Here is a 27,946-nt window from a genome sequence, read left to right as displayed (position 1 = left end):
CAGGGTATGAAGTCACATCCTCCCAGATTGCTCTCCTCAATTTGCTGTTTATACTTTTTGGGCCTGAAGCTGCAACGTTGTCCTTGGTTCTTGGGCTGGAAATGGATTGTTTTGTCTAACTACACTGTGAGGAGAACTTGCTGACACTTTATGTGAAGTTCAGAGTTATATACCAATGCAGTACCGAATCTGGAAAATATGAAAGCTAAAACTTAAGGCATCAATTCTGTTAGTTCAGAAGGAGGCACATATGAGCAGCATCTCCAGCTGAACAGCTTTGTTTAGAGCTCTGCAGATACAAATCCTCTCTTGAATGAAAATGCTGTTGGCAGTAACTGTAGAGATATAAGAACTTGTAGAGCTAGGAAGGAGTAGGATTTACCCAGGCTGACTGGGACTCTGTTTTTGTTGTTGCTTTCACTGTTAATAACACCATTTAATTTTGGGTTTTGTGTTACCAGACATCCTAGCTAATCCTTTTTGCTGTCAAATGTCGTAATTTGGTTTGCAGATTCATGCAGTATTGTATACTACTGAAGCATGGGGAATAATGGTGACTCTTAATAAGTGCTAATTTTGTAATTTGAATATAGAGTGTTTAGGATATGAAGTTAATTTTGTGACTGTGGTCTGATTTTTTTTGGTCACAATTAATAATATGAGATTTATGACTTTTAATAACTGGGTGTATGAAGGAAGGCTGCTTCTCAATTAGTATAATGCTGAAGTTTTTGTAAATCAAAGTATTAAGCAGTCTATGGGGGGAAGAAAAAAAAAGATGATTTAAAATCTAGATGTCTGTTGTAAAAAGATAAAACAACTGAAGGAGATGTTGTCTGGAACCCAGTTTGTGCCTGAGGGCAGAAACAGAAATTGGATATGCTTGTACAGGTGAGAACTGTTGGCTGGACACGTTTATAACATTTGCAGTGTGTGCAGCAGAGAACTGCTGACCTCAATGCCCTTGTGTTAATTCTGTACCCTGGTGCAAGCGTGGCTTAGAGGAAATTATAGAAGAGTGCTCATGAACTAGAAGGTGGTTCTTGTGCACCTAAAACCTTCCAAGGGGAAAAAGTGCCCGTGGGAACACAAGGAGCTCAGTCTGCCCATGTCCTTACTTGGTGCAGATAAAACATGCTCTGCTAAGGAAACTGGCTCGGTGAGTTTGCACTTTGTAGGGACTTGTGGTTGGAGCCAGTGCTCCTTCAGCAGGGAAGGGGCCCTGCTTGGAGAGGGGTGATAGGAATAAATCTAGTAGAAATGACCAACTTGGAAAAGGCTTGGGTGGTTTCCTGCTTATCCCTGCCCTCCCACTTGGGAGCCATAATTCTTGGGAATGGCATGGGGGAAGAGAAAGAGGAAACAGCTGGCCCTTGCTCAACATTAAAGTTTATGTGCCAGAAAGGATCTCTACAGTTGGGACAGTCTCAGGTGATGGTTTTGGAGCAGGGGTGGTGGTGGCTTCCAGTGTGGCAGCAGTGGCTGCCTGCTGACCCTGTGGAAGGGAGGAAGGTGGCTGGTGCCACTCCTCAGCCTTGTGTCCCTCTCAGGGGGAATGAGGTGCCCATCAGCCCCTCGTGGTAGCTGTGGCTTGGAGCCTGAGCTCTCAGGCTCTGGCCTCCCAGCGGGATGATGAGAGCCCTTGCAACAAGCCTGCCTGCTGGAGCAGGCATGGGAGCCCCACTTCTCCAGCAGCTGGCTGGGGTAGTGCATCAAACTTTTTACTGCACAAGTATACAAATAATGATATTGCCTGGGACATCTTTTTGCTCAGATCTGAAAAAACACCCTTTTCTAACCCCACAACTGTCCTGTGGGCCTGCTCAAAGAAGGAGATGAAAAAAAAGAAAAAGCAGGAATATTGCCAGATATTAGTGTCTCACAAATTTTTTTAGTTACAGCTAAATTATTTTCAAAGCTGAAGTGCAAAGAGAAACCCCCGTTGTTTTTGCCATCAAAGCAAATAAACAATCCTAAATCCTACGACTAATATAAATCATTTATTTATGAAACTCTTGACAGAGTTTCAGCCATTTGACCTAATACTGTTCATGGTCTGTCTTTGAGGCAACCCATTTGAGAAAGCTCTGTGATGTTTTCCATATGTAAAAGTACAGCCAGCACTAAGGAGACATCTGGAAATTGCTCATATCAACATAAAATGGAATTGGGTGTAAAATGCAGTCACTTTTGCTTCATCAGGTGGAAAAAAGCTTAAGGGAGCAGAAGCTATGCTGTATTTTGCATGTTGAAGATATTTGTGTCTAATAGCATACTGTGCAAGGGTATATATACAGCTGCCTGTATATATTTAATCTGCTCTTCTGTAGTGTAAATTCTTAATATTTGAAATCTGATTTTTTTTTGAAAACCATCCACATCCAACCCCAAAGCCCATCTAGCGCTCTTCAGGTATCTTTGGAAGGTGCTGAAGATAATGCCTAGGGTGATTTCTGGATCATGACTCTTGTACTCTTCTTTCTCTGCAGTATTTTCTGTACAAATTTCCTCAGGATGTCGATTCAGTCATTATTAATGTGGTGTCTGATGCAGCCTACCCATGCTCAGTTGTCTCTGTCCAGGATATTGTGGTAAGTTGGAGCAGAGAAGGGTAAGGAGCTGCCTGCTGGAGCTGTGTCCAGCTGTGAGGGGTCTGTGCCCTGCAGAGGGAAAAGCCCAAGGCAGGGCTTTGCCCTGGTGGTGGGGGTGAAGGGAGCCCCTGGAAGAGGAATGTAAATTCTGTGGGAAGGAGGCCAAGACAGAGATGCTGAGTTCAAGCAGCTCATACAGAGACTTTTGTTGTAAATAGGTGAACAAGCTGTTCCTTTTTAGCCTATCCATAGGGAACACATTCCACATAAGGAGTTTATGTATCCCTTGTGAGGTTTCCTGCTGCCCTGTGATATGGGTCTGTCCCACCATGGAGGGTGTTGGGTGGAATGTTGGTGGCTCAGGGAGGGAACAGTGCTGTTCCCTTGACTCTCCCCTGGCTCAAGGCAGCTTGGAGAACTTCTGATATTCAGACATGATGTCTTTTTTTCCTTTACAGTTTGATTTCCTTTCTGTATATTTCATCCCCTTTCCTGGGGTGTTCCCTGTCACGAAGGTTGGCTGCTGCTTGCAGCTGGGAAATAGCCCCATCCTTATTTTCTTTCCCCCACTTTCTGAATAATGCAAGGTTCTCCAGTGTAGGAGCATACAGACATGCAAGATGTTCTGTTCCCTTGGATACCCCAACTGGGGCCTTTTTATGCTGTTCTTTCCAGCTGGCTTCCTTTGAAAATAGTTTGGATGTTGTCCCTGGTTTAACTCTTAGTTGTCTGTTTTAGTGCCCAGTGTATGACCTGGACCATAACGTGGAGTTTAATGGAGTTTATCAGTCCATGACAAAGCAGGCAGCCATAACAGTGCAGGTGAGATGCTGATTTGTGTCACAGTGTTTTCTGGTGCCTGTGTAGCAATTAAAACCTGATCTGTGACCTATTGGAGGGGAGAGGCTTTGTGTCTCATGGATTTTCTGTCTTCTTCCATCCTTCTGTGCAGAGAAAAGATTTCCCAGGTGAGCAGTTCTTTGTTGTGTTTGTCATCAAGCCAGAGGATTATGCCTGTGGGGGTTCTGTGCCTTCTTCAATTCATGGTAAGTTGTTCTGGGAGGTGGATTTGATTGCTGCATCTGAGTGATGGAGCAGTGTGTGCCTTTGGGGACCTTCCTGTGGGATACCACCAGGTGGTTGTGTAGGTCTGTCCTATCCAGGTAGTTCTGAGGAAGAGTGAAGTATCAATCTGATACTGTTGGGCAGGTTAAAAGTCTTTTTAAGTGCAGGAGAGGGCCGGCTAGTATGGTGCCTGACATGCTAGGGTTATGTGCTTTTCAGCAGCACCACTGATGCCTTGGGAGACACTGGAAACATCCAGGCAATTCTCCTTACAGCTTTTTGTTTGGTTCTCACCTCTGCTCCCTGCTGCTGGGTTATCCTCCTGGCTCCATGGAGTCTCAGTTCCTCTGGAGAGCATCTTCTACTGCTATCTTGGGATATGTGACATCTCTGAACTTGGAGGAACAGGAAAAATTGGAAATTTTGGGAGAATAATTTTACAAAATGCTTGTTCTGGTGTCTTTTCCAACCAGAAAATACTGTATCCCCACTTGCTGGGCAGTGGTAAAAGCAAAGTCTCCACCAGTCATGTGGTGGCTGTAACTGGAGTGGGAACATTCCCATTCTCAAAGCCTCAAAGTTTCCTCCCTGTAGAAGAAGCAAGACTGCAACCAACAGATATACTGGGCTCCTCAACAGCTTTTAACTACTCCCCTGCCACCTTTCTGCCCCAGTTTTCCCCCAGAAAAAGAACTGTGCCCTTTGGGGTGTCATTCACTCATCAGCAGAGCTGTACTGGCCAGGTGTGCTAAGCCCTGCAGAAACAGAGCGAGTTTCTAGAGTGGCATCCTGCACAGAAATGTTTTACTTACAGAGATTTGGCCAAAGGCAAAAATGGACTCCCACTACCTCTAATGAGAGAATCCCTCCTTTGGGGATTAAATGAGTAGGAGATGAGATGCCTTTGGGATTCAGACATCCAGAATTAAGCAATATATAGAATGCTCAAGCAGGGATTTCTAGTCTAAAAAACAGGTTACAAACAAGGAAAAAGGGGGAAACATTCAAGAAAGGCTGTATATTGATAGTGCAGAGAAAAGTTTAAAGCAAAACCACCGACACATTTTAGTGAAAAGCCAGACCCTGTTGTTTTTGCAAGTTCAGAGAACCAAGATCAGTGCCAGAAATGATTAATGTTGATTGTTTTTATATTTGCTGTACACTGTGCCTCTCACAGGGAATGTCAACCGTACCTGGAACCTGCAGCGGACAAAGAACCTTCAAGTGACGATTGTGCCCTCCATTAAAAGTCAGTGTCTTTGGGCACTACAATGCAACTTCACAGGGGAACTTGGCACTTCTGAATAGAGGGGTATGACTGAGCAGCCTCTCAAGGAATGGTGCAGAAAGCACCAGCAAAGGAGACAAAACCACTTGGAGCCTGCTCCCTTCCAGGAAGGGCTGTGTGGCACACCAGCTAACACTGGGGGTAAAGAAGTGGGGGGAGATAGTGCTGAACAAGTTCTGTCGATTCCTTTTGAAGAAAGCAAATGGGTTTGGTAGGGCTGTTTGGGACTGGGCATTTTTACAAGGTGGTATTGGGAAGAGTACTAACCCTGAGAAGTGCTGTTCCTGCTTTGTGAGCTGACTGATCCCTTCTCTTTCCTCAGAGTCTGTTTATGTGCAGGCCATGTTCTTCAGCTTCCTGGGTTTCCTCTCCTTTTACCTGGGCTCAGTGATTGTTGCTTTTGTGCACTACATTAGGTGAGTTGAGGGGTTATAAAAGAACAGCCTTTCTGTTTCTTTTCATCAGGGACACCACACCCTGCAGAAAATATGGGATGAGTGGGGTGGCAAGCATCTAAGCAGAGCAGCTGAAGAAGGCCATGACTACTCAATGGGCTCTTACTGACCATCAGCCAGAAAACACTTCTTCCTCTGCTGTGGGGACCATGGGATGGATGAAAATTTAAGGGTCTGCCCCCTAGATCTTGTAGTGCCCCAACCCTGTGTTTTCCTGTGTAAGGACACTGGGCAGATGGTGGGAATTGTGAGGGGATCAGTCTGGGATATGGAGTATGACAGCATGCTGGACTGAGTACTGCAAAAAGTGGCAGTGACACAAATAGGGCCTTGGAGTCCCAAGAATGCTGGTTTCCTTCCTTACCTGTCTCCCCTGCCCAAACTTTGGTGTCTGGGCTTGTGTTGAGAAGAATGTCTGCATGGGCATGGCTTAACTTCAGGACACATCAGTGAAAATACATTTCATTTGAACAATTCAATGAAGTTACTTAAATATGTACTTTTTGCTGGTAGTTTTCTGTGTTGGTGGGGGTTTATTTGTTTTCTGTGTTTTTTTTTTTGACCATCTCCTGCTTGACATCGGCATTGATGGAGGTGATAAGGGCTTCTTAAGCAGTGTTAGCTTATTAGACATGAGCAATATCAAAGCATTAGCAGTGCTAATGATTGCCCCTAGATCCTGCTGCCCCTTCAGTAAATTCATACGTGCTCAGTCCCCTGAGCAGGGAAGATGGGTTTGGAAAAGTGGTGTGAAGGTCTCTTCCAAGATACTGAGCAGTTTAGGATGGGATAAGTCATGGAAATTCTGTCCTCTCTCTGGTGGATAGATGAGGGGATAAAAAAGCCCTCTGTTGCTTTGGAAATTAAAGAGGTGGACAGCAAGCAGTCATGGCTGAGTTGTGTCTAGTCCAAACAGTATTTTTCTTTTTTGTTGTTGTGTGTGTTTGTTTATTTTGTTTCTTTTGTTGGATTTATTTGATTTTATAGAGCTTGCACCATATTTACCTATTGGTGTCCTAGATAATCCTGCCATGGCTGGCAGGTGATGAGAATTGTTGGCTATCTCCTGAGTGCTGTCTGTTGCTTTGCAGGGTTCAGAGGAAGGCTTCAGCTGGGAGGTTGAGCCCCGAGCATGGTAAGGTCTCTTATCTGTTGTGTGACTGCTTTGAGTGAACAGGCCCCAGGCCAGGCAAAGGGCAGGCTGTCAGTCAAGTACCTTCTGTCCTGGAGTTATCTTCCCTGGTAGCTCACATAGTCTCTGGTGCTGAGGAAAGATGTTAGAGCTTCCTCTCTGCCCTCTCAAGAGAGGGCCTTTGAAGCCAGCTGCCCTGAGCCTGGTCCTGACTCCTCCCTTGGAGCTACCTTTTAAAGGGGTGGAGGAAGGCTAAGCCTTGCCTAGACCTGGCTAAAGGCTAGTGTTCCTGATGCCAGGTCTCTTGATCTTTAAACAAGGCACTTTTGAGTATGTCAGCTCCTATGCTTTAAGAATTCCTCTGCCTGGTTTAAGCATGGGGTCTTTTAATGTCTTAATTGAATTTAAATGTTAAATTGTTTTTCAGTGGGAGTTGCAGACAGCCAGGTGAATGAATGACTAACAGAGTTAGGTAGTGGTGTTTATGATATTTGTGTTGGCATTGGATTCAGTTTACTTTGCGCTGCACCCACATTTCCACAAGCTGCAGCCTTCTACCTTATAAAAACAGCTGCATCGAAGAAGCTACCAGTGAAAGGCGGAAGTTTTTATCATGTGGATGGGGGGCACTGGGAGTTCTTGCTTTCTGGTGAAATGTGGGAGTCTTTTCATTCTGATTAAATATTTAGTGCCTGCAAAGCAGCACAAAGCGTTGGTGCTGGCTGAGGTCATTTGTACCTTTCTCCTGGAGGAAGGGAGGACATTGTTTTGGCAGTGCTGAAAGGTTCTTGATGTTATTCCTTTTTTGATGCTGAGCATTTTCACTCTCCCCGGTCTGCTACTTACCATCAGATAAACATGGTAGTATAACTGAGCTGTGTTTAAAGGATCAGCAGTGGAACTTCACTCTCACTGGTATTAATTGGCTTAATATTTCTACTGAGCACCTGGGGGCATCTGAATTCTTAGACTTGCCTTGTCAGCCACTAAGATCCACGTATATCCCTGTATTTGGTATATATGTGAAAGGGTTTTTTTTTCACAACATGAACAGGGAACTGTAAAAATGTCCATAACTATATTCTAATTTTATGCCATTTGGGATGGATCCTGCTGTAAAACAAGAGAAAATCTTAATGCACAGGAGAAATGGGAAAGGCCTGTGTATTGGGGAGTTTGGGTAATCTGAAGGGACCTGTCCAAGGCTGTGGAAGAGCTCCAGGGTGCTGACAAGGAATCACTGTCTAAGACAAGGAGGCACAGTCTCAGTCAGGTGAGACCAGAAGTCCCAGGGGGTGCTGCTGATGCTGCAGCTGAGGTTTAATGTCCTGAAGCCAGCTTAGAAACTGCCTTCTAACCTGCCCTGCTGAGAGGTGGAAGTTAAATTCTGGTGTTTGGAAAGTTCCCAAAGAAACTGCAGGGCACAGAAGTTAGACTAAGTATGGAGCTGGAGAGTAGAGAACTGGGTTGCTGGGCAGGGAGGACTGCTGAACAGCATACCTGTGAAGGGAGAGAGGAGCACAGTTCCTTCATAGTTTACAGCTTTCCTCCCAGAGGCACCTACTGCTTCTGTGACCTTGTAATCCACTGCCGCTTTCACGTACCTGGCACTGCATGTTGCAGCCACGTCCTTTCCTCTAGGGAGGAATCATGTCCTACCCACACGCTGTTTCTTCATCTATTATTTCTTTAGGGTGTGTCTGACTGATGCTTATAAAATGGTAATTAGCATCTTCCCTGTCTTCCAGATCAGGGGACACACTGGCTTTCTCTGTTTTGTTTTTTTCTCCCCTTCCCACCTTCTGTAATTTCCTTCCCTCACAAGTACCCCTGGATCTTGCCTTTTTTGTTACTCCCATTCCTTTTCCCCACTAAGGAACTGGATGGAAGTGCTCAGCCATGTGTCTTTGCCATTGGTCTTGGAATGTCCTGCCACTCCATGTGCCTCTTTGCTCCTGTTATCCATTTTATTTCTGGCTTCTATGGTTCACTTTTTTTTTTTCTTTTAATCCCATGGCACACCTTCCCTTCCACATCCTCACTATCTGGTGGAGGCAATAGCCAGAGGAACCACGCCTTGTGTGGTACATTTACTCTGCTGACTCACTCTCACAGTGGGAAGTGGAATGGAAATTAGTGGGTGAGCTGGGGCCAAAGTGGCTGTTAGAGACAGGGCAGAGTGCCTTTTCTCCTTGGCTTGCCTGCTTTGTCCAGATTTAAATCTTGGGTAACTTGGGAGAGAAGATTGTCAGGTCACTTGAGAGAATAAAGCCCGGTCTAAAATTAGGAGGGAGTATCCTTGTGGAACAGGACTGACAGACCTAGGAATTGTGCTTGTGCCTTGCTGCCGTGACCATAGGGAAATGCTTTTGCCCTCTTCCCACTGATCTGGGTTTCCAAATGATTTTTAAAGCAACAGGACAAGCTTCCATAAGAGAGGGAGATTGGATTCAAGGTGATGAGTAGAAGATGTGTCTTACTCCTGCAGCAACCTCCAACATGCTGCCAATCTCAGCTCAGGGCTCGAGGGCTGTCACCTGGGGGCTGCAGTGTGCCAGAGCCCTCCCTCTGGTGCTCAGTCCATGCCATGTTCACTTCTGGTGCTCCTCTGAGCTGTTTGTTTTCTCTGTTAGAGGGATGGGGCAGGAGCATAAAGGAGCCAAAATTTGAGATCAAGTCTTATCCCCCAGCCCAACAAGCGCAGCAGACGTGCCAAAGAAAAGCAGTAATTGGGACTTGAAATATCAACTACTGCTGCTGTATGGGTGCTTCCCTGACTTGGGGTCAGTCAGGGACAAGTTTTAGATCTCTCTATGTTTGTGGCTAATGAAAATGGTCTAAAAAGCCATGCAAGGTTTTTGGCAGAAATGCACAGAATTTCCAGTTGGAAAGAGCACTTGGGCTGTGCCTGTCAGTTTGGGACCAGTCATGTACTGGGAAGACAGAGATGCAGCTTGGGAAGCCAGGCCATTGCCAGGCTGCAGTAAGGCTTTAAATATTATTCCATGTTCTGCATTGCTTTGCTGCTGACTGACCACATGATATTGTTGCAGGGGTGAAGCTTTAAAGCAGCTTAACTTGTCTTGTTGTTTGTCACTACTGGAAAACATGGTCCTGCTCTTGCTGCCCTTGCTTCCCTCCCTTTTGTGACTGATCTCTCAGTGAAGGGACTCAGCTGGCTTTGTTTTCTGCCATTTAGGTCAGCTGCTGAGCTCCACCGTTGGAGGCAAAAAGAGGGAATGTGGAAGCAGGAGAGCACTCCTCTTTGCTTCATATATGTGGGCAGGGGGCAGGATGTTCCTAGCCCTCAAAGGCCTGCTCTTCTTTTCATCAGCATGAGATCATTACCACTTTTTGCATAAAACATTTTTTTTTCTCCTTGATTGGTTAAAATTATGTAGCAGCTGTCCTGCCAAAGTCTGTGACTCTTCCAGGGGTAGCTGAAGGTAGCAGTATTTGAAGAGATTTGAAGAGTTGCATGAGATGGGCAAAGAGAAGAGTTAGAAATTCAGAAGGCCATTAAGAACATTATGAGATTTGCTCTAAAGTTTACCAAGTCCTGCAGCCCCACAGTGTGATCTCTGCAGGGTGCTGGAGGGGTCTTGTGCTGCCAGTCTCACTGGCATCCTGCGTGGGGAGGCGGAAGGGAATGGGTTTCCTTCACACTGCAAAACAAGGCTTTCCCTTTTGCACAGTTTGCTCTAGAGGGAGACTGCCATCTGTTTAGAGAAATGTTCCTTTTCCCAAGCTCCTTCAGCTCTTCAAGCTGTTTGTATCCACCTCAGAGATGTTTCAAAGCACTGACATGAAACTAACTGTCCCTCTTGGGTCTGTTTCCATTGCAGGATCTGGGATGATGACTTCTTCACACCCCATCTCAGCCAGCACTCCTGAGGGAAGCAGCTACGGTGCTATTGGTACAGTATATTCCAGAACTGGGGCACAGGGTTGCTTCTCCCTGGGGTGGAGGAAGACACTTTTAGGGTGATTTAACACCAGAGGAGAATAAAGCTGCAAGCTACTTTAGCAGCATCTTGCAACTATTAAAAACAAACCCAAACAACCAAAATGCAGTTTGTGAGGCTCAGGTTGCACTTTAGGGTAAACCATCTACATAATAAAAGCAACAAATCTGTAAGAGGTACCCCAAGAGACTGTAATTGGAAATGTGTCTTAGACAAAGCTACAGTAACCCAAGAGCTGTGGGTGACAAGTCTGCTTCAGACAGCATTTATTAAATGACTGACAAAGGTCCCTTGTGAGCAAGCAAGCTTCTAGGAGCCTGTTATTAGCTCACAGCCTGCCTTTAAACCAAAGCATGCCTATCCCTGGGATGCTGAAGGGTTGTGTGCCATAAAGCAAGACACAATCTGAGTTTCTCACCTCCAGGGGTTTCATGAGGGAAGAAATAATGTCATGCTGCCAACATGTGGACCCTGCAGCAGAAGAAAAAAATACTTCCTGAGGGCTTAATGATCACTTTACCCCCTCCTTCCCCTTTTTCCAAAGAAATATTTTAAAAGCATTTGGGAAATGAGGAAGAAACCTGTGTTCATGCCATGTAGATGTGGGCAATGAGGTGGGAGTTGCCCAGCCTGTGGGAAGTGCAGCCAGGCTCTGCTGACCTGTATGTGACCAGTACCAGGGATGCAATGGAAACTAAGCTAGTACTCTACCTGCTTTGAAAAATCGATTTTCTTCTTTGTCTTTTGTTCTGCAGTATTTTTAGAAAAGCTTAGATTTATATAAAACTTACATAATCTGAAGGTTAACTGGGTGAGTGTGTTTTTGACCCCTAACAGTCTGCTTCTTTCTCTAGAGGTATTTGTCTTGTCTCAGAATTCCAGATTTCAGAGCCCAGGCTAGTAGTGAGTAGAAAATGTTAAGAGATGAAAAGTAATAGAATAAAAGCAGAGTGAAAACTAAAATGCTGCAGAGAGGGGAAGATAATGGTCCTTCAAGCTGCTCTTAGTTCATCACCTAAAACTTTTAGGAAGGTTTGGGATCATGGAAAATTATTTTTCCCCGAAGTAGCCAAATTGGCTTGTCAAAGCATCTGGGACAGCTTTATTCTTGCTGTGCACAGAGGGATTTATCCTTTCCCCTGCCTGTCTCCTTCTCCCTGCTCTGGCCCAGACGAGTCCAGCTCCAGCGGCGGACGTCAGCTGTCCTCCCCGGAGCGCAGGCGCCCAGCTGGTTCGGACACAGACAGCTCCGTGGAGGAGGAGAGCGACTTCGACACCATGCCAGAAATTGAGAGTGATAAGAACATCATCCGCACTAAGGTATGGCTGGTGTTGCAGCTGTGGCCCTCGTGCTGGGCCATGGGCACATCTGGGCCGTGACCAGAACTGGTCACTTCAGTGAAATCTCAAAAATCCTGTTCCCTTTCAGGGTGGATTTCATCTAATACAGCCGAGTGTGCTTCTTAGTGTATTTTGAGTCACTGAAAGTTTTCCCACTGTGATAAGAATGCTGCTGAAGTGTTTTAATATGGAAAATCAAATATATTGGGGACTACTGAGAAAGGAGGAAAATGTCCAGAGAGTGTCCCAGAAAGTTCAAGGAGGTGTGAACATGGGGAGAAAATAATCTGCAACAGTAGGTGGCTATTTAGTACAAGTAGTGCAACTACTGTGGATGTACAGAGGGGCTTTAAGCCAGCAGCTCTCAAATTGCCTCCTCTTGTCATCCTGCACTGCTCTGTGTGGTTGGAGCCATTCCTGGAGGTCAGAGGATTTTGCAGAACTCACTCCCATAGAATCAAGGTACACAGTGAGTTCACTGTGTAAAACCAGTCCAAATACCACCAAGCTGCAAATATGTCAAGATCTTCTACTGGCATGTGTAACTGACATTGGTTCTTCTGTGTTTTCTTCCCTCTTTCTCCACCCACTAATATTTTAGGTGTTCCTCTATCTATCAGACTTGTCCAGGAAAGACCGAAGGATTGTGAGCAAAAAATACAAAATCTATTTCTGGTAAGGAGAAGGCAAACTGGTAAGGCCCAAACTCTGGACCCAGAGTCTGTGGTTGTGGAGTATGTCTGCATGCCCTTCTTCTGAACTATCCTGTTACCCATGTTCCAACCAGTAACTGCAGATCCCACATACCTCAAGTAAGGGTATTTGTGGACCAGTGCACACATGATCCTGTCAATGGATTCTGTTTTGCATCATTGCTTTTAAGTGTGGTAACAACCAGTGCACTGGAACATAATGGGAAGGGGGAGAAACTGGCACTCAAACACATGAGCCTGTGGCTGACATCCTGGCTTTTCCTGTGCCCTTGTTTGCCTCCTGTGTGCATGAGCACACCTGCTCCTCTGCTTCAGGGGGTCACAGTGAGCTCATAACCCCAGAGCAGTGAGGTGTGCAAATTCCTCCATGAGCACTGTGGGTGCTCTGGATGTCTGGATGCTTCTTCGGGGTGTGCACTGCTGGTTTTGGTGTGTGTGTAACTCCTGCTGTCGTCTCCCCTCTGCAGGAACATCATCACCATTGCGGTGTTCTATGCCTTGCCCGTCATCCAGCTCGTCATCACTTACCAGACTGTGAGTTTGTCCCCATGGTGGTCCCCTCTTGCTTTCAACTTGCCCTGTGGTTGTGTTGTGCAAGGATGACAGTTGCTGTGAAACTGGGATCACCCACTTCTGCTCTGTGTGAGGAGCAGTCTACCTGAGCTGCTCTTGCTGTACTGTGTTGATGTTACAGTGAGCTTGGCTCATTGGGCTTGCACTTTTACCATTTCTGCTTGGGAAGTGGGAGTGCTGCTGTTTTCCTGCTCAACTGATGTCTCATTTGGGTCCTGTCTCATTTTAGAGACAGGAGGAATTTGATGTTGTCTCTAAGAGACAGCTGAAAGCGAGTAGTGTTTGCTATGATTCCTCCTCCTTTCTCCCAACCTTTGCTATCCTGCTGTTATTCAGATATCTGCAAGCAGGTCTATTATTGGGGGGTTGAGAGCACATAATGTTTTGTCTGAAGACTGTTATCAGGTTTGTGGCCTATGACAACATCTTGTCCCACCCTAAAAGCTTTGCTTGCAGATGTCATTACTCCCCTGTGCCAGTGCTAGAGCTAGGCTGCATCCTGGTACACCTTGTGTTTGTGCAGTGTTTGGATGGGGCAGAGAGAAACATCTCTCCTCCAGAGCAGGGAGGATTTGCTAATGCCAGGCCTCCCACCTGCTCTCTGTCCAGGTGGTGAATGTGACGGGCAATCAGGACATCTGCTACTACAACTTCCTGTGTGCTCACCCCCTTGGGGTGCTGAGGTGAGTGAGCCCTTTCATCACTGCATATTTGTCTCATGCCTCTCCTGGGTGTTTGTGCTGTGGCCAGGGAAGGATTTTATGCTTTCAGGCTTACAGTAGCAGTGTTGATAAGACCACTGGGAGTTCAGGACTCTGATCTTTGTGTTTTGCTAAGCAGTGGTGCTCTGTTGCAGTGAGACACATGCACCCTGGAGCTTGTGGCACCTGGGTGTCCCTTGGAAATCATTGGCACAGCAATGAGGTGCTCCCTTGCTTTATTGGACACTTGTATGCAAGGAGCAGCAGCTCTTCAAAGAAGTTCAGATCAGGCCTTCCAGTGTGGCATTTCTCTAAATTAATGTGTGAGTGCAAGTAAAGACCAGAGTTGGGAATCTCGCAGAAGCAGTGTTAAATTACCAGGGACAGGTGAACTATTCAAACTAAAATGGTGATCTAGAGTGTAAAATTGCAGTTCAGCAGCTGCTGAGGTAGAAGGGGGTGGAGGGGGGAGAAAAATGGATTCAGCTTATCACAACCCAGGGTTCAGCTTCCTGCTGCTGAGCTGCCTTCGTCTTAAACCTTCTTCTTTCCTGCAGTGCCTTCAACAACATCCTCAGCAACGTGGGCCACATGATGCTGGGCTTTCTCTTCCTCCTCATTGTGTTGCGCAGGGACATCCTGCACCGTCGGGCCATGGAGATGAAAGATATCTACACCCTGGTAGGAAGTGTGATTGCCTGAGGCTGAGTGGAGGCAGGGAAGATGGAGTGAACTCAAAAACCAGAGTGATACACAATGGGTTTCCACTTGTCTTCCTTGCTGGAGGGTTAAATGCACCTCTTGTTTTCCTCCTGTGCAGAAAGGGTCTAGGTGGGATGCTTGTGCTCCCGCACACCCCAGTGCTTTACTGCTCACAGTATGTCCATACTGCTATGGTGGTGACCCAGCCTGGGCCTGTGAAGACAAGATTAATGGAGGAAGGACTCCCATGGCTCTGGCTTTTCCTGCAGCGCTTGCTGTGGAGGAACTGGGACAGTAGGAGTGTCCCAAGATGCTTCTCTTTATAGTGAAGTTTGATCTTACACAAGAGCTGCTTACGATAACTCAGAAGAATCTGGCTGCCTCAGTCTCTGAAGCAGCGCTTCCTGTAGCCAGAGCTTTTGCAGTCTCTCGTGGGAGAGGATAGAGAAACCTGCAGCCCTGTGGGCAGAGGTGCTGGTGGTTTCAGGAGACAAGCAGCTCTGTTCTCATGGGCTTGGTAGCAAGTAAAGGCATTAGCAGCTGTAAGGATCTGCTGCTTGTGGTTTTCAGGCAAAATCTTGGCCAAATTGTGATGGAAATGCCTTCTGACATTGTCTGATGGTCTCTGCTCAGGTGTTTCTAAGACCCTACTGACCACAAAAGCAATTCTGGTCACTCATCTCTGTTTTGGGGAGGATGCAGCATGGCATGGGGTACAGGACAGAGATTTTCAGTCTCATGATGTCAGTACCAAGACACTGAGGTCTTCAGGTCACAACTTCCAGCATGATTAGCTTAGGTTTGCTGCCTGTGGATTCATCTGGCTATGCCATGTGTCTAAATCCAGAGCCTGTGGTTGCACACAGGACACTCACTGTGCTGCACTGGTGACTGGAGGACTTCTTTAGGAGTTAGGAGGGATGAAGTGATGGAGAATGGAAGCTTGCCTGTGATCAGGACAGACTGAGGGCACTTACTGTACAGCTCTGCTCTCTTCCAGGACTACGGGATCCCAAAGCATTTTGGTCTCTTCTATGCTATGGGCATTGCTCTGATGATGGAAGGGGTGCTCAGTGCCTGTTACCACGTCTGCCCTAATTACTCCAATTTCCAGTTTGGTAAGCTGAGTTTCCTTTCTTTTTTTTTAGCTGGAGCTAGGATTTGCCATGTTCTGTCTGTTGCTGAGTTGCTGACGTTTCCCATCTCTCAACCCTTGCAAGTCTCCCTGAAGCCTGCCTGTTACAAAGCTCAATCAGGAGGTTGTGATGCCCTGTGGGCACTTATTTTCTGACCTCCTTTAGTTTTTGTTGGCCCAGAGCACGGAAGATGTGCTGCTGCAAGGTGGCAAAGCACAAAGTGCTGTACAATGTGGTGCAGCAGCAGGGCCAAAGCCGAGGCTGGCAGGCACAAATCCCTGATTCTTTGTGTGCCCTTGGAGCAGCTTTCTGGGGCCACTGGCGGTAGCTGTTTGCACTGTTTCTGTTGTGTCCCTCCACAGACACCTCCTTCATGTACATGATCGCAGGACTGTGCATGCTCAAGCTCTACCAGACCCGGCACCCAGACATCAATGCCAGCGCCTACTCCGCCTATGCCTCGTTTGCTGTGGTGATCTCCCTGGCTGTCCTTGGAGTGGTATGGCTCCCTCTTACAAGACTGCTTCTCTGGGAAGGAGGTGGCATGGCTAGGAACACGGTTTAGGTGTGAGAAGGACTGGGGAAAGCAGCAGAGTAGGATAAGAGTGTGTTAAGCAGCTGTTAGCGTTTGAATTCTCAGTTCTGCTGGGCTTTCCTCCTTCCTTCCCCTAAGTTTTCAGGTAGGAGAAGAGCAGAACAGTTTCCTCTGGGTGGGTGCTTTTTTTGTGCTTTGCCCACCACATGCCATCCTTCTCAAGAGGAGAAATTCATGCATCCAGATGTACACGTCCAAGCACACAGATGGTCTTCCTGTGGTGTGATTCACACTGGAAGAAAGAGGGGTGAGGCTGGCTGGGCTTCCAGGGCAGATGTCTTATATCTAGTTGCTTGTGCCTATTTCTCCCCTTTGGAATACTCCATGTTGTTTGTCACAGCTCCTGCAGTTGATTTTCCTGTCTCTGGAGAGGAGCAGGGCTGGGATAATGTCCGGGGGGCTCTCAGGCAAATTCCTGGAGTACCTGCCTGTGGAAGAGCACTGGAGCAGAAGCTACAACACTGCCTGTTTGCTCATAGCATTGCAAGTACTGAACTGGGCTCACCAGAATCCTCAAGTTGTGCTTTACCTTGGAGGTCTCTGCTTCTCTTGTTTTGAAGGACTCATTTTCATTCATCAGTAACCAGGCAAAATCCATGGAATTCTTGCTCTAAACTTAGCAGCTAGATCTCAGTGGGCTGTTAGCTCCTCACTACCACATAATGCAGAGGTCTCTGTTTATGAGACTGTCTGTGGGATAAGGCATGCAGGAGGAGCTGGTGACCTTGGGACTTCCCAAGAATCTCTTGATAGGTGTGGTAGATCTTGACAAGGTTCAAAACACTGAGGCTTTATTATGGATTGCTCTGTCTTCTTTTGTGGGATGCTTTGAAGCTGTTCAGTGGAGCTTGAAAGCAGCATGTCTCCCTTGTTCCATTCATGGACAGGTGGCTTTTCTGATTGCTTTTTAGTGTGGGGGTTTTTTTCTCTGCCCACACAAAGTGAAGATTTCAGGTGAGTGCTCTGGCCCAGGATAGGGAAGTGGTCACAGCCTGATGGCAGATCAGAGTTTCTGGACTCCTTATTGGATGAATGAAAAATTAGGATTTTAATGTAGCACTAACCTGTGCTTGCAGGTTACTTCTAGTCCTTAAATAAAACGAAAACACACAGTAGGAGCAATTGCCTGCAGAGCAATTCTGTCCTTTTTGGTCTACTTCAGTACAGTTGTTAAAGTAATGGTTGGTTCCCTGACTGCCTTTGTAAAAATCCACCTCCTGGCCAGAGAGCTGTTGCCACATGCAGCAGAGAGAGCTTGCCTAGCCTTGGAGTCCCTGCATTTCTGCTCCCTGGGCCAGCTGCTGTCCATCCAGTCTTGTCTAAAGGGGCTTTCAGAAAGAATGGTCTCCTCTCCAGGATGTTGAGCTCCTCTTGCTTCTCTGGACTTTGTTTTGAATTTATAGCTCTCCAGGATGCTGAGCTCCTCTTGCTTCTCTGGACTTTGTTTTGAATTTATAGATCTGTTTTCTGGTTGGAAGATTTAGTTGGTTTTGGTTGTTCTTGTTTTTTTTTTTCCTGTGTTCATTGAGGTTGTTTAATGTCCCATGGTGATATAGGACAGGAAAGGATTGTCCTGCTGAAAGACAGCTCAGTTTACTTTTAAAATGTCTTTGCTTTCAGGTGTTTGGGAAAAATGATGTGTGGTTCTGGGTTATCTTCTCAATGATCCACGTTTTGGCTTCACTGGCTCTCAGCACCCAGATCTACTACATGGGTCGCTTCAAGATCGGTGAGTGCTGTGACCAAACCATCTCCTCCTGACTGTGTGGGTGCTCCTGCCCTCACCTGCCTGTGCAGCACAGTCCTGTGGCCCCTCTTCTGGGCCACCCTGTCCTCTCATCCATTTGATGCTTTCCTGGCCTCTGAAGTCCTTGTGCTACTGCTTCCCAGAGCAGTGGGAATCAGCAGGAGCTGTGTGCTCTGTGGTGGCAGCACTGCCGGGCTCTGAGGGGGCTGCCCTTCAGCTGCAGCTCTCCCTAGTGCTGTGCTCAGAGGGGTGACCTACACCCAGCCATGGCGTGAGGGGCAGAGAGGGTCTGCTGGGGAGCCTGGCTTTTGTACTCTGCTTATAAACCTATTTCTTCTTCCTCTCCTGTCCTTGTGTGCCTCAGAGGGCCCTGACTCAGGTAACTGTCCACAGCTTTCCTTTTTCCCTGTTGAGCTGATTGTGCAGAGGTAGCAGCCAGGGACTGCATGGATGTGTGTGGGGAGGCAGGATGGTGTGCCACCTGGGGTCAGCTCTTGGGAAGTGAAACCAGTTTGCCAGCAGCACTGCCAGTCCTGTTCATTGGCAGCAAGCAAGTGATCCAGCACAAGGAGAGCTGTGATCTTGGTGCAGGAGCCTTTTCAAGCTCTGTTGTGGCTAAACGGGAACGTGTGTATTCATGCATGTCTGTGCATCCCCACTGCCACTGACGGCTCTGCAGTGAAGCTTCTGCAGTGATTTTGAGAGCAGGAGTGCCTTGACAGCCTTGACTGTGTTCTGCCCCTCTGGGACCCTCTAAAGCCTGTGGGACCTGTTTCTGCTGTTTCCCTGCTCTGGCAGCTTGTTCTGTGGAAGGTGCTTTTCCCCCTTCCTACATACACAGACCTCTCTTCCAGAGATGGGGTTGCAAAGCCAGCCCCTCTTTACACATACAGGCAGGGCCTGTGTGACTTCTGGGCAGTGCTAGTGTAGAGGCAATTTTAAAATTTATTTTTGTTGTAACCTGTTGCCATCTACATCCTGTGGTGGATGCCCTGCTCAGCACAGTCTGCTTCCAAAGGGCAAGACATGAATCTGCTGACACCTTGGGTTCTCTATTGTCAGCTGCTGGGTGTCAGCTTCTTCCTCACAGGCATTTTGGAGCTCACTGTGCTGGCAGTTCTGGCTTTTTATCCTTTCCTTTGACAGACGTGGGCATATTCCGGCGAGCAGTGATGGTGCTGTACACGGACTGTATCCAGCAGTGCAGCCGACCAATGTACATGGTAGGTGACTTCTCATCCCAGCACCTCTCAGAAATTCCTCACTTCTTTAGGCAGTGTGCACAGGAAAGAGGCGGGGCTGTTTGAAAAAGTGATGATCCCTGCTTCCCTTGTTGTCCTTCCCCCAAAACGGTTGGGTAAGTGTAGGTCTCTGCTGGAGTGGCTTATCCCCAACCTCCAGGCCTCCCCTGATCTCAGGCTTGGTGAATAAAACAGCAGAGCAAAGGTGATATAAGCATGACAGGATTTGCCTTTGCACCTGCTCTCTGGGAGCATCCATTCAGAGGAACAGGTACAAGGCTCTGTGCAGTGCAGCCTCTCTGGGGAAGCCTGCAGCTATTTTGGGTCTGTGGCTTAAGCAAAAGCAATTGCCATTTCTGTAGCACCTCAGGGCACAGAGCAAGAAGTGAAGAAAAGGTGGCTGTTACCTTGTGTCCCACTGTTTGCTTTCTCCTTAGCAAGGAGTGCTAATTAGGCCTTGAAGACACATGGAGTTTTTATCCATGAGCATCCTTCCTCTTAATTTTTTTTTGTTTATGCTCCCTTCTCTGAATAAGCAAACTTGGTCCACTCAGGCATGAAGTGAGCCTGGCCATCCTGAAACAACTACATCATGAAAGTATAAATGCACATGCCCCACAGATATAATCCTTCTGCCTGCTGTTGTTACAGTGCTTGTCCAGCTAATGGTGAGATGGCAAGAAAAAAAAGGCTCCGTGCATGTGTGCAGGATGTGTCCAAAGCTTCCCCTGCTACCTCTTTCAAGCACGTCCTTGCTCTCTGCAGTAATTCTTTTGTAAAACAGTGGGAGGGAAGGAATCTGACTGGAAAAACAGTAGAAGCAGTCAAAGGATTCGCAGAACCTCCTGAGGTTGATCCCTTAAGTGCTGAGCTTGTCCTTTTTCAGATGTTTAGTCTCCTTGAAACACTTTCTTAAAATTTTTGAGGGTCAGAGCTGTTTCCATCTGATAAAAGCTCCCACAGAGCCAGGTGCATTTCTGTTTGCAGGAACCAGACTCCAAATCCTAACATAATGCTTTCCTGATTTTTTGAGGCGAAGGCCTTTTTTGCATACTCTTTTCATTTCATATGATCATCGGTGTCTTTTCTCCAGGACAGGATGGTGCTCCTCATTGTTGGGAACCTGGTCAACTGGTCCTTGTAAGTTATGGTGATTTGTAACGGTGTGTTGGTGCTTTGTGTATTTTGTGCATGTGGGCAGCAGGATTTGGTACTGGGACACAGGTGGCCTGGAGCAATGGGAGATGCAGCAGTGTCTGTGTAATAATCCTGTGCTGGGGCCCTTCTGACATCTTTTGGCAGGTTGATCTGAGGGTGGTAGGCAGATCCATGGGATGCAGTGCAGTACTACAGCTACATGGAGCATCCCCTGAGCATTTCAGCTGGGGCTGTCTCGTGGCTTGTGTTCGAGGGAGCTTGTGCAGGGCTGGCCTGGTACTGCTGTGTCGTGCTGCCACAGAGCCTGGCTGAGCAGTAACTGCATGGGAGGGATCAGCTCTTGAATGAGACTTAAAGTCATTGCCCCAGCTTTTGCTTTTCACTAAAGTTGCTTCTCAGGGATATGCCTTCTACCAAATATACAGGTCTAGGACTAGATCCTACTGAGTGAGATCTGTTTAGCCATGAGCTGGAAGCAGTCCACGACCCTTGCCTGTCCTCTGGGCCCTCCAGTTGCTTCAGCAGCTGACCATGGTTAAATTTCCTTGGCTGGGAGCAGAGGCAAACAGTGCATCACCTCCAGGGAATTGGGAAGCTGTGGCACTGCAGTCCTGGCAGGGGGTAGAACACTGTGTGGCTGGGGATGTACCCTGCCCCTAGTGAAAGAAGCTGCCTGATGGCTCTTCTGTCCTCTCTCTCAGTGCTATCTTTGGGCTGGTGTATCGGCCCAGAGACTTCGCCTCCTACATACTGGGAATCTTCATCTGTAACCTGCTGCTGTATCTGGCCTTCTACATCATCATGAAGGTAACAGGAGGCAGCTTGAGTCTCCTGTCCTTGAGTCTCCTGTCTCCAAACGGGAAGGGATGGGCCTTTTTTCTGGCTGCAATTTGGGTTCCTGTAGTGCTGCAGAGGAATGTGGAGGGACCTTTGTGGGGCTCTGGGTGGTACAGGGTATTGGGGAGGGATGGTGTGTAGCCATTTCAGGGGTGGCTGGGCTGTGTCTTCGGGGGCTGGGCAGCCCTTCACAGATGCAGATGGTACAGGCTGGTATCTGAGGAGCCCTGTGCATGGCTCTGTCCCCTGGGAAGAACTCATGGTGTGATGCTGTCTGCAGCTCCGCAGCTCTGAGAAGCTCCTGCCCATCCCCATGTTCTGCATTGTGGCCACAGCAGTGGTGTGGGGAGCTGCCCTCTACTTCTTCTTCCAGACCCTCAGCAGCTGGGAGGTAAATTTCCCTTTTACTGCTCTGTCCATCTCTTTCTCATCATCTTTCCTTCCTGGTGTTTGTTTTGCACAAAAAAGACTCTGGGGAAGAGTCTTGGGCTGCTTATGGGGAGCTGAAAGGGTTCAACTCATTAGACTTGTGAAGGGGGCATGGGAAGCTCTGCTGAGACAAAAATTAGCTGTGTAGAGGCTGTATTTAACAAGGTGAGCTGGAGGTGACTGGTCCTTCCTAGGGGACAAAGGGAGGAGCTGGGGATCTGGAAGGAAAACTGGGAAAATTCTGACCACTGCTGGGTAGAAGATGCCCCTGGAGCAGGTGGCCACCTGGGATCAAACAGGTCAACATGCCTAGGTTTGCTAGGGCTCTTGGTGCCCCAGGAGGCCATTAAATCCTGACTGAGTGCCTTCTAACAGGATGTCACATCCATCTCCATGGAAGTGAGGGGTTTGCTGTAGGGTGGTCTGGTGGAGGCTGTGCAGCTTGCACTGTGCAGGACCTCAGATGTGGAGACCAGAGGTTCCACTTGCATGTGGGTGGTGGTCCCAGATCCATTATGAGGTCCAAGTATAATGTGTTGTTTCTGGCCTGCCCTTGCCACATTTCTGGCCAGCACAGTACCTTTTCCTGGATCCTGCTTGGAGGATCAAGACAAGGGTGACCCCTATAGGGTCTAGTGTGGCCAGCAAGGGCCCAGTAGGGGTGGATATCAGGTCCTGACCCTCTGTCTGCCTTCCTAGGAGACTCCAGCAGAGTCCCGGGAAAAGAACCGGCCATGCATCCTGCTGGGATTCTTTGATGACCACGATGTCTGGCACTTCCTCTCCGCAGCTGCCTTGTTCTTCTCCTTTCTGGTGAGTCCTGCTGGGCCTCCCACTCTGCTGGATGGCCTCACAGTCTCCTTTCACCTTGTTCCCCTCTATCCACATGGAGCTGTAACTCCTTCAGAATTCCATAGAAGTGCCCCAACTCCTCTGACTCTACCTTGAGACATCCTTCACAGTGGGATGCTCCTTGTCAGTGGGATCAGGGTTTCTCCTTTCCTTTATATCTCTCCCTGTGCCTTTTGACCTCAAATTCCCTCTGGGGCCGTGGGTCACACAGCTCTTGTGGGGAAGCTGAGGGGAGCTGCTGCTGTGACTCATGGATTTGTGAATAGCTCACATAAAGGCAAGGCCTGAAGATCTGAAAAGAAGACCTCCCTGGTCAGCAAGACCTGAATCTGGCTTTCACTTTCCTCCTCAGGTCCTGCTGACCCTGGACGATGACCTGGATACGGTGCGCAGGGACAAGATCCCAGTGTTCTGAATCCCCAGGGACAGGGGTGCAGAGGTGTCCCAAACCGCTCAGCCAAAGGCACCGGGCCACTGGTGTCGGTGGAGAATGAGCTTGCTTCCATGGCCAGCAGCCCAGCGGGAGCAGGGGAACCGGATCCCGCAGCAGGCATGAAGGGGTGCTGTGGCAGCTGAGGCGGGACCAGGAGGGAAGACGATGTTACTCCTTTCCTGCCGCATCCTCTGGGGCAGGATTGATCCAGAGCCCAAGGCCAGAGCACTGCCCTCTGGCTCGTGGGTGCAGTGGGTGCTGGAGCCAGTGAGGGGGGAGGAAACAGGAGGGAGGCATGTCAGAGACCTTTGCTTCCCTTCCTTCCTGCTGATGGGCTCCACTTCCTCTCTGGTGAGCCGGCTTGAGAAGTGCCATGCAAATCTTCCTGCACAGGGAGGTAATGCCTGCACCCTGCAGTCTGCTGCCCTCGGAGAGTCCCTTCAGCAGCACAGGGAGAGCATTTGGTTCCTGTACTGCAGCAGCTGAGGGAGCAAAGGACTCCAAACTGAGGTGGCCGTAGGGCGACTGTGTTTTCTTTCTTCCTCTCTTTGTTGGAGAGGCTCCTTTGGCAGCTGGTGGGGAGCCGTGGTACCAAGGCTGCAGTGTTGGTGGGAGGTGGTGAACTAGAGCTGCCTGTGAGGGCTCTGCCAGACTCAGAGCCTCCTACATTGCTCTCTTGCAGCCTCTCTGTCGCTCCTGTTGAACAGCCACTCCTCTGGCACCTCTGGTGCTGGCACTTGGCTGGTCTCTGTCACGGCACCACGCTGGCTCTCCTCGAGCGACCCTGAGAGAGACCGCACGGCAAAGCCACAGCCTTGTGTGGCAGCCCTTGGCTGCTGCTGTGTGCCTTGCCAAAGGGGCAGGCTGGAACAGGGAGGTTTTCCAGCAGCCTCAGATTTTCTCCTCTCGTGAGCTTACCTTGGACGACCTTGGCAAAGCAGGTTCCCTTATGGGCTGGGAGGGTGAAGGAGATTTTGGGGCAGTTGGTGTTGAGCTCTTTAGCTAAAGATGTGGAACAAATTTCCTTCAACTTGTCTGAATCTGAAATGAGTTTTTTAATGGCTTCTGCATTCTTTCCAGTTTCTTAGTTATTTAAAAAAACAAGAATAAGGTGTGAATTATTGCAGGCCTTGCATCTAAAATGGGACCTGATTTGCTAATTTGCAATTAAAAAGTGTTCTTTGAGGCCTGCTGTCCTTATTCTTGTCTGCCTGAGCATTTTTACTTTGGTGTATGTGCATGTAGCCAGTGATGCAAAGGTTTCATTCCACTTCTGCTTACTAAAGCAGGTGACTCTGGTGATATTTTACTCCAGGAGTCTGTATCTCCTTGAAGAGTTTTGCACCAGCTGGTTTTTATCTTTTTCTAATTTGGAGTTTGTCAAGATGGTGAATAAAATGGATGTTCCTGGTTCCCTGTTCTGCAGGTTGATCTGAGTTCTTGCTCCTGCTCTCAGCAGCAGCAGAGACAACAGTCAGGGCAGAGGGGTTCCAGTGGTGTCACATGGCTGCTGCCATCCTTGGGACTGTCACAGGCATTTCCAGAGCATAGGTGTGGATGACTTGCTTGTTCTCTTAACCAAATTGCCTTTGTGAGGCTACATATAGAACAGACACTCTTGTTTGTCACTGTAGTCCCTTGGGCAGGGTGAGGAGAGGGCTGGATAAAGAATGACACAAGAGGCTGCCAATCTCTGTCTTCCTCAGCAGAGCTGTGCTGCTCTGGAGGGTGTTGGGGTAACTGTGCCAGACTGAAGGAGGACCTCTGTGCCCCCAAACGTGTCCATTTCTGGGGAGACATTTTTTATAAATTATACTTTCTCCCTGCGTTTTCATAATCTGTAGCCTCAGACCTTGTTCCATGCTTGTATTTGTTTCTAGACAGGAAGCTGGTTAACCTCTCTAAATTGAAATGTGAGGGAAAAATAATGTTGAGCAGCAGTTGGAAGGCTCGACGTAGGAGGTAGAACAGCATATGGGCTGGCTGGGCTGAGCAGAGATGAGCACAGCATGGAATGCTAAGGTGGTAGCAGGGAGGGAGAGGGAGGCTGGAGAACAGCACAGAAAGAACAGAAAACCATGACAGAATTCAATTAAATACGAGGAAAGGCACCTCAAGCCTGAGATGAGAGGAAGGGTTGGAATCATCTCCCTGCTGCTTTTGTGCTTCCAGCTTGCTGCATCAATTTTTAAAATTTCCTCTTAGCTTTACCCTGCCTGCTGGGCTCTGTGCTTCAGCTCTCCCACCCAGTGGCTGCCTGACCCCTTGATGGCTGTGGCTGCTGGGGGGGTCTGGCTGGGCACAACTCCTGAAAGGGAAATAAACAGTGCCATAGGCAGGGACCTACCAGATTAAATTGCTCAAACCCCCATCCAACCAGGCCTTTCTAAAGATGGTGCATCCACCACCTGTCTGGACAATCTGTTCTAGTGTTTTACCACTCTCATCGTAAAATACTTCTTTCTTACATTCCATACATTCCCTATTTTCTCAGGAAATGTAGGTAAAGTTGGTCTGCCCACTACAACTGAAGGGAGAAGGAAAGCGCTTCTGTACAATACTAATGTCCCCTCACAAGTCAGGAAAAGTACCAGAGTAATGTGAGCTGTTACAACTCCCCCTGGAGCCTCTGGACTGGCAGAACAGCCAGGGCAGGGGAAATGCACTGCAGTGTGGAAGAGGAAGGCAACTCCCTCATGTCCTGTTTCCCCTCCCTTCTGCTGTGACTGAACTGTAGTTGTCACTGAAGGAACAAAAGCCCCACTGTCTTAATACTCAATTTCAGCCTTTTTTAAATTAAGACCTTCCCTAAAGGCAACTTCCATGCTGCAACTATTTTGAGGTTTACAAGCCAGGTTTTTTTGGAGCGCATGAATTGTTTCCTAGTAATTCTGTCAGCTTCAGTATTGTGCAGTCTCCCAAAAAAGCCTTTACTTACCTTGCAGGTAAGAGTGTCCTGCTCTCATCCAAACTGCATCCTTTAGCTTCAAACTCTGACAAAACTGTCTTAGATCACTTCCAAACCAATGCAAGGGGACTTTCATTTTATAAAATGAAGTTGTATCTCAACAGTGATTGCTGCCACTGGGGCAGGGACAGCACCTGCCATGTATTTTTTAGATACTACACAATCAGTATTTATTTCTTCTGAATTTTGTAGTTTTTTATCTCCAACTAATATGGTGCATTCTCTGGTATATGCAGAGAATGTACTGCAGTGGAAAACTCTGACTGTAAATTCCCAGTCTCGAAGCACAGCTTTTATTTTTACCTCTACTTAAGAGTGAATGGCATAGCTTTCTGTGGGAAAAGAAGCTGTACCAACAAGAACACAATATTTAAAGAGTATTTTTCTCCTTTTTTTTTAATAAAATACTATGATGTTCATATCTATACAAATAATTATTACAACTATTAAACAAAGTATTACATTTAACAGTAGAAATCTCAGAACTCTGAACAAGATCATGGTTTGGGATATTTACACCTGAATGCAACACATTTGTAAAAAGATGTCAAAATAAACAGAGCAAGATCTTATTTACAATTGGAAGATGATGTTCCTGTTCATTCATTATAGATTTCTACTGCAGAGTTCCTATTTTCCATTACAAAATAGTAAGGACTTTCCACTGGGACCGTATCCAAGTCATTTACAGCTGTATAAAACAGAAGCACAGCAGAATACTCTGGACTGAATATAAATAATTTACATTATGGAGGGCAACAGCATCTTTGATTAATCTCCTGTGGCAAAATCCATACTTGCTTCCCTTCTCACAGTGAGCAGGCAGGAACAGGGTCCAACCCCCCCCACGAGCTCTGTTGTTTCACACTTGTGATTGCCAGAACAGCAGCACATATTGCAAACTTGGAAACCTTCTCATAAAGATACTTCTGGTGAGGCAGAAAAGAAAGCCTTTTAATCATCTCAGAAAAAACAGGAATCAGCAAATAATAAATGGTTTCTGTGTAACTAAGCAGGGCTTGCTTGCAGAGAGTATCAGTTTGTATTGTCAGACCAAAAACCTTCGCTAAATCTTTTACCAGTTCACAGAGTAACCTTCTCTCAGTGGGAAAAAAGCCTTGGTGCTCTGAGGTTTCCAATTTACGGGTTGCAGAGGCAGTAGGAAATTGAAAACACCCTCACACAAACCTGTGTCTGCTACCCATGCTGGATCATGGCAGTGGGAGAAGGGAACAGCAGTAGGTGGTAACAGGTCAGGTGATAGCAAAGAATGGATCTCCTAATAGCACTGTAGCAGAAAACAAAACAAAAATGACTGATCTGGTATAAACAGGTTCAGTGCTACTCTATCTTGCCAGGGGAAGTGGGATCATTATTAAAGTGATGAGCATGAAACTTGCTAGGGGAACAGCAAAAGATGAGGGCTCAGCACATTCAGTCATCCAGAAACAGTGAGAATTTGACTGAGTCTTTGAGCCAAGACTGCACAAGTACCTCAGAAAAGGTGAAAAGACAACAGGAGACCAGAAATAATTAAATGGCCCCTCTTCTCCAGCCATGCCCTCTGCAAGTTGCCCTGCCACATGACTTGTTTCCTGCAACAGCACTACAGACACCAACCACAGCAGCAGCAGCAGAGCTTTAAAGTGCAGTAGGAAAAATGTGCAAAGTTCTGGAGGCTTGGGACTAGCACTGTGCTTTTAATTTTTTTTCAGAAAGGTGCTCTTCCACCTGGGCAGCAGCACAGTGGCAAACTGGAAAACCCATTCCAGTAAGGCTCAGCCCCCAGCTCAAATCACTTCAGTTTTCATTTTCTTTAACTGTTCCTAAATGAGGTCCTTTCTCTCAAGAAAAAGGTATATAAATATTAACACATTACTATTTTATTGCCTGTTTTCAAATTTCCCTATCTCTGCTGTTACTCTCCTAGGCTGTTTAAGGGATTAATATGGACTACACTGACATAAATGCAATCCAGCCCAATATTATTTACTATTGTTTGTTGAAGTCATTTAGGCCAAGCT

General features: G+C 47.3%; 1 protein-coding gene across 3 annotated transcripts in view; it reads left to right on the top strand.

Moving 5' to 3' along the window:
• The window catches only part of SIDT1 (SID1 transmembrane family member 1), a 43,468-nt gene extending 16,961 nt beyond the window's left edge, over positions 1–26,507 (top strand). For 2 of the 3 annotated variants that reach the window (XM_015627131.2, XM_015627114.3), the window contains exons 5-25: positions 2,490–2,591; positions 3,330–3,413; positions 3,544–3,637; positions 4,834–4,905; positions 5,267–5,360; positions 6,491–6,534; positions 10,377–10,448; positions 11,668–11,816; positions 12,439–12,512; positions 13,018–13,084; positions 13,733–13,806; positions 14,382–14,505; positions 15,527–15,644; positions 16,025–16,161; positions 17,878–17,986; positions 19,151–19,227; positions 20,339–20,385; positions 21,105–21,210; positions 21,521–21,631; positions 22,369–22,482; positions 22,874–26,507. In XM_015627131.2, the coding sequence (XP_015482617.1) occupies positions 2,490–2,591; positions 3,330–3,413; positions 3,544–3,637; positions 4,834–4,905; positions 5,267–5,360; positions 6,491–6,534; positions 10,377–10,448; positions 11,668–11,816; positions 12,439–12,512; positions 13,018–13,084; positions 13,733–13,806; positions 14,382–14,505; positions 15,527–15,644; positions 16,025–16,161; positions 17,878–17,986; positions 19,151–19,227; positions 20,339–20,385; positions 21,105–21,210; positions 21,521–21,631; positions 22,369–22,482; positions 22,874–22,936 (1,932 nt within the window). In that variant the 3' untranslated portion in view covers positions 22,937–26,507. Of the gene's footprint in view, positions 1–2,489; positions 2,592–3,329; positions 3,414–3,543; positions 3,638–4,833; positions 4,906–5,266; positions 5,361–6,490; positions 6,535–10,376; positions 10,449–11,667; positions 11,817–12,438; positions 12,513–13,017; positions 13,085–13,732; positions 13,807–14,381; positions 14,506–15,526; positions 15,645–16,024; positions 16,162–17,877; positions 17,987–18,368; positions 18,384–19,150; positions 19,228–20,338; positions 20,386–21,104; positions 21,211–21,520; positions 21,632–22,368; positions 22,483–22,873 lie in introns of all 3 variants that reach the window. The other variant, XM_015627120.2, reaches the window with a different exon arrangement.
• The last annotated feature ends 1,439 nt before the right edge of the window (positions 26,508–27,946 follow it).

The sequence above is a fragment of the Parus major genome, chromosome 1 (genome assembly GCF_001522545.3).
Source record: "Parus major isolate Abel chromosome 1, Parus_major1.1, whole genome shotgun sequence".
Lineage (NCBI taxonomy): Eukaryota > Metazoa > Chordata > Aves > Passeriformes > Paridae > Parus > Parus major.
Note: the sequence above shows the minus strand (reverse complement) of the source record. Positions and strands in the feature narration are given on the sequence as shown.